This window comes from Lygodium microphyllum, chromosome 27, assembly GCF_053477565.2.
Source record: "Lygodium microphyllum isolate KBCC chromosome 27, Lygodium_microphyllum_v1.1.10, whole genome shotgun sequence".
NCBI lineage: Eukaryota > Viridiplantae > Streptophyta > Polypodiopsida > Schizaeales > Lygodiaceae > Lygodium > Lygodium microphyllum.
The window spans coordinates 86,129,933-86,135,492 of record NC_141161.1 but is presented as its reverse complement, the minus strand read 5'-3'; the positions used below and the strand labels follow the sequence as shown (position 1 = coordinate 86,135,492).

The 5,560-nt window shown below is 43.8% G+C and overlaps 1 protein-coding gene across 1 annotated transcript; it reads right to left on the bottom strand.

Annotated features, from left to right (window-relative positions):
* Positions 1–1,746: 1,746 nt before the first annotated feature.
* On the bottom strand, positions 1,747–3,301 carry LOC148012566 (mitogen-activated protein kinase kinase 9-like). The gene is made up of 2 exons (XM_087669602.1): positions 3,155–3,301; positions 1,747–3,073 (listed from the first exon to the last, which is right to left on the bottom strand). Exon 2 carries the CDS (start codon positions 2,948–2,950, stop codon positions 1,802–1,804), a length of 1,149 nt encoding a protein of 382 aa, XP_087525728.1. The 5' UTR covers positions 2,951–3,073; positions 3,155–3,301; the 3' UTR covers positions 1,747–1,801.
* Positions 3,302–5,560: the final 2,259 nt, after the last annotated feature.

Genomic DNA, 5,560 nt, shown 5'->3' with positions numbered 1-5,560 from the left:
TGGTCAACAGTTAGTCAACCACATTGGCAGTCCTCCTCAGCTTCAGAATCAGCAGATCGATGCTTCAGCCCCTGACTATACAACAGTCCCATTTTCAGTTCTTGAAGCCCTTCAGATGATTCTTGTGCTTAGCACATTAGCGCTCCCAGTCACCAAGCAAAAGTGATGCTTGGGAGTAACACATATCTGCCAGTTGACAGACTTGCAAGCACACAGCTATCTGTTGTCATGAAAAGTCGTGAAATGTCAGCCACTTCTTTAAGTCATTCCACAATTGGCAGTGGGCAGGATTAGAGATGAATCAGTGGCAGCTCAAAATACCATACAGCAAATCCACATCAGTGCACAACTCTGACAGTCTGCCGCTGGCTGTGCTGTTGAGACTCGTGCTCAGTACATCTGCTCAGTGCTAGTCAGACCCTCAGTGTGTAGGTCAAGTTCCAATTCTGTTTGCAACTTTTTCAGTCTCGGTGCCAGTATTCTACTAGACACCTTCACACCTTAGTCACCAGTTAGTCAATCACATTGGCAGTCTTCCTCAGTTTCAGAATCAGCAGATCGATGCTTCAGCCCCTGACTGTACAACAGTCCCAGTTTCAGTTCTTGAAGCCCTTCAGAGCCACAAAGAAGTACTGCAGCAGTCCAAGTATGACTTCAAAGCAAGCGTGGTGAGCATGCTCAAGACACAATTAAGTTCTCATAAAACATCAGTGGTGTCTTCTCACCCACGGCACATATCCCAGTATCTTTCCAACTCTTTTCCAGTGCAAACACTCAAAACAAACCTCATTTCTTTGGGTGACATACACAGTTGGTATATGTCTGTTCACTGGGTGACATTCACAGGTGGTATATCTCTTCAGTGCATTGTCCTGAGTTCAAACACTTAAATGTATCTCTGTTTCCTGGGCGACACACACAGTCGCTATATCTGTTGGGTGCATGATCTAACTTAGAGGTTACCAAATGTCCTAAGTCCTGATTTAATGAACATGTCCACTAGAAGTTTCTAGCTCATGTGATTTATTTTGCCTCACATAATTCGTGTGAAACCCCCCCCCCCCCCCAGACTTCCCAAAAAATAAACAAACAAACAAGAACTTAGTGAACTACTCAGATTAATGCAACAACAAAACAATTGCCCTGCAACCTTGAGACGTTTATTCCCTAAAGTGGATGGATGTTCATATTGTCCGACCCATATATTTTGTGTTGTTCATTCTCGCTTCCACACTCCCACCCGCACCATCTGCATTGCCCCCCTCCCCTCCCTCCCTACAGCTCTCACTCTCCTCATCATATAAACAAGCATGCAAGCATGGCTTTGCTGCACTCCCTCTCCTATTATTTAGAAAGAGGAAAAAGTAAAATGAGGCACATGGCTGTAGATTGCACTTTAAAACCAACATAAGCTAAGCATAAATTGCATCTTCATACACTTTTTGACAGTTCTTTCATCTGCTGCCAGCATGCCATACCTTGAAGATACCAAAATGGAACCTACACAATTTCTCTGTTTCATTCACATTTGTTACCTAAAAAGAGATCGGACCAACAATGGACTTGGAAAGAGTCAAAGATGGCTGTGTATAATTCTTTCTATGAAGCAAGGCGCTAGCTGAATGATGTAAAAGCAGAACCACACTTATGTGCAAGTTATAAACATCCAACTACAAAATCAACAGAAGTGAGCATCCCTCCTGAGAAAATGAAAAAATGTCATGAGTGCTTCTTTGAAACACCGTCTGATAAAAGAAGAGATTATGAATGGCATGTCCGTGCTCCAAATTGCCACTTTGTTCTACAGGTGCAAAGACTCTAGCAAAGTGGATATATTACAACGAATGTCCTCATACTTCTTTATGAATGGATGTGACAGGAGATCTGAAGCACGAGGTCGGTGACATGGCTCCTTCTGAAGACACTGCATGACAAAATTCTTGAACTCTGGAGAAGCATAAGAAGGAGGGGGAGGAGGTGCATTTAAGCAGATTGCAACCATCAGACTCAGCCAGTCTGGTTTCTGTCCTGGTTCAAGGAATGGGAAATGTCCAGTGGCACATTCCAAAAGGCTAAGGCCCAGACTCCATATGTCTGCTGCATAGCCACTGTAATTCCCGCCATGGCTGTCAGGATCAAACCGCTCTGGGCTCATGTAGGCACAAGTTCCCACAAAAGAATTACAAGGGGCCATCGTGCTGGCAAGGATGGTGCTCACCCCAAAATCTGCAATCTTCACCTCTTGCTTGTGATTGAGAAGAAGATTGGAGGGTTTGATATCCCGATGTACAATCTTATTACTGTGGAGGTAATTTAGGCCCAGTAGGACCTGCCTGGCCACCTCTGACAGGTAATGCTCTGATACAACCTTCTGGGCTTCAAGCACGTTGGCAAGGGAGCCACCATCCATGTACTCCAGCACAAATGCAATCTCACCTCCCTTATCAGAAGCACCATAGCAACGGACCACATACGGAGAGTTAGCTCGTCGAAGGATGTCCATTTCTCTGAGAATCTGCTTTCTGACAGACAGCTCGTGCTTTTCTTGGATAATTTTGAGGGCATAGATTTTGCCTGTGAGGCGATGCTGCACCTTGTAGACCTTGCCACTGCTGCCGTGCCCTAGGACTTTGAGCTTGGAAGTGTCGTCAGGATCAACTTCTTCCGACAGGAAGGAGGAACTGACCGGGAGCTTGGTGGGAGGGAGTACGGTTGGCAGCTGCTCTTGTTGTTGCTGCCGCTGCTGCTGCGAGCTGCTAGGGGGTAGGGGTAAGGGGACAGGGAGAGGAAGGGCGCGGGGCCGAGGTAGGGGTAGCGGTAACGGCTGAGGCTGAGACTGAGGCTGATGCAGCGTGTGCTGTTTCGAGAAGGGATCGTCCCTCACCGGGATGACAGGAAGCTTCAACCCTACCTTCGATCTCTTCTCTTTGCTCGGGGCAGCGGCAGACATGACGACGGCTTCCTTCCCTTCGCTTGCTTCCTGCTATCTCCCTGCCTGTCGAGGCTTGCGGTCAATGTTTTTAAGATAACCAGGTCCGTGGCTTCCTTCTCTTGCTTCCTGCTGTCTCGATACCTGTGGAGGCTTGCTGTCAATAAATACCTAATCAGGTCCGCATTTCGACAGAGGAAGAAGAAGAAGGGAGGAGAGAAGAACCCGAAGAGAACTTCGACGAAGCAGCGGAGGTGCGACCGAGCTAATGATGAAGCGGTCCTTAATCTTCTTCTTGTCTTGTGTACCAATGAGACGTGTTGTTGCATTTCATCGTTTGACGGCTGGTTCCTAGGGCATTGCCCTAAAGGGCAACCTAAGAATTGTCGAAGACAAAATGCAAGACCAGTCAAACTTGGACTTTTGCATCCCTTCTATTTTCAATGCGAAAGGTGCAATATAGAATTACTAACAAAGGTGAACATGCTTCTTCTACATTGCTCTAACACAAAATCATGCATCGTAGGGCTCATGAGAGACTCTCGAGGGGAAAACCACTAGCCACTATCATCACTTTATGACATGGCAAAACACTTACAAAGAAACCTATAGTCATCTCGAGAAGAACATTATGTAAAAGATGTGTTTGTGGTACTTTCCACAATGGAATTGCACATCATTGTTGATCATTGCCAAAAGTGAGAATAGCAAAAGCAGCCATGGTAATTTGCCACAATCCAAGAATCAATGGCACATGAATGAATCACATGGCGTCACTTAGCATGGAATCTCACATCATCGCTACAACGTTCCAAATTCTCTACACAAGCCTCGTGTTCTACCTCTACAACTCTACACTTGGCCAAACAGACATCTGTGTGTGTGTGTGTGTGTGTGTGTGTCACATTTCTTGAAAAAGTGTGATGAGCAGCATAATCTATTGGAAGCCATATCCCACTAAGCACAACTACCTATGGGAAAGATGACCCGATTGCATTTTCAAACATGGTTGCCCTCTTCGAATGCAATCCGTACTTCTAACAAGTAAAGATTAATTTGTCAAAAAATGCTAAGCTCAATATAAAAATGCAAGAGTGTCTACAATTGTATAGCGCTACCATCCAATGATGCATATACCAAACATCTCCCTCTCCCTCTCCCTCTCCCTCTCCCTCTCTCTCTCTCTCTCTCTCTCTCTCTCTCTCTCTCTCTCTCTCTCTCTCTCTCTCTCTCTCTCTCTCTCTCTCTCTCTCTCTCTCTCTCTCTCTCTCTCTCTCTCTCATGGCTACCCTAGTCATAGGTCACTTATTTTATTAACCCACTAACCCATGCTCAAATCTCCCCTTTTCCATACGTATACTAAATGACCATACAAAATGTGAGAGTTGAGCCCAAGGCCTTTTGGTCACCACACATTCAACTTAACCAACTCAACTACATCCGTTCTCTCTCTCTCTCTCTCTCTCTCTCTCTCTCTCTCTCTCTCTCTCTCTCTCTCTCTCTCTCTCTCTCTCTCTCTCTCTCTCTCTCTCTCTCTCTCTCTCTCTCTATGTTGTTTGTGATACTGAATTCACCATGATGCTCGTTGGTATTAAACTCCTCATTATCTTATTGTGTGGGACTATTTAATTTATTTATCTTTTTAAGTCAGTTCATCATGACAACCATTGGCTACATGCTACATGTTGTGTGCATGTAGCTTATTACAAATATGCATCTTGAGTTATCATTTGCAGATTGCATGCAATAAATTATAGGCATGCAAAATTACTATTTCATGTGCAAACTATTTGATTGGTTTTTTTTCTCATGGGCATGCAATGACATGGGCTTCAATTGCAAAGCCGTGTTTAGATTGCAATGGGGCATCAGGTGATATGGAGGAGATAGTATGTCATGCATTTCTCTTGTGGTTGTTGTAGTGATTGTTCTATTACATTTGATAGTTTGATAGTTGCCATGGGTCTTCAGTTGTTATGGAAAAACTTCATATTTATTTCAACATCAAATCCATCTTGCACTTTTAGTTTATTTGAAGATTTTAGCTCAAATCCTGATAGAAACATTGATACAAATTGTTGGGGGTTAAAGACCACCTATACTTAGTTGCCTACATTTACTTATATACAGACCTACACATTTGTACATTGCATGTGGTGGGCACCCATTACTATCACTTTATTTTTCATTCTTTTAGTGACAAGTAGAAGAAGGGAAAGCATGTCACATATTGTTACTATTGGAGTTCCCACACCTCGGTCTCTTTCTTTTTGCTTGAACCTCCATAGCTCTTGCTCTCTTCTTACTTTTGCTTGTGCTTCTACTTTCTAACCCTCTATGCATTATGTCATGGTGATAGACTCTATTGAGCCACTTACATATGAGGAGGTTATGTGCATAGGTGATTCTCATTCTTAGGAGAGGGTTATGCAATATAAGTGATCCTCATTCTTAGGAGAGGGCTATGCAATTTAAGTTTGATTCACTGCAAAAGAACCATACATGGGACTTAGTTTCCTTGTCTAATGGAAAGCACACATTGCCATGTAAGTAGGTATATAAATTGAAGAGTACTCATGATCACCCAAAGTCAATATATAAGGCTAGATTGGTTGCTAAGGGCTTTAAATA

Bases quoted from the DNA above. Each gene is read 5' to 3' on its own strand.
- LOC148012566 (XM_087669602.1), bottom strand. From the start codon at position 2,950: ATGTCTGCCGCTGCCCCGAGCAAAGAGAAGAGATCGAAGGTAGGGTTG.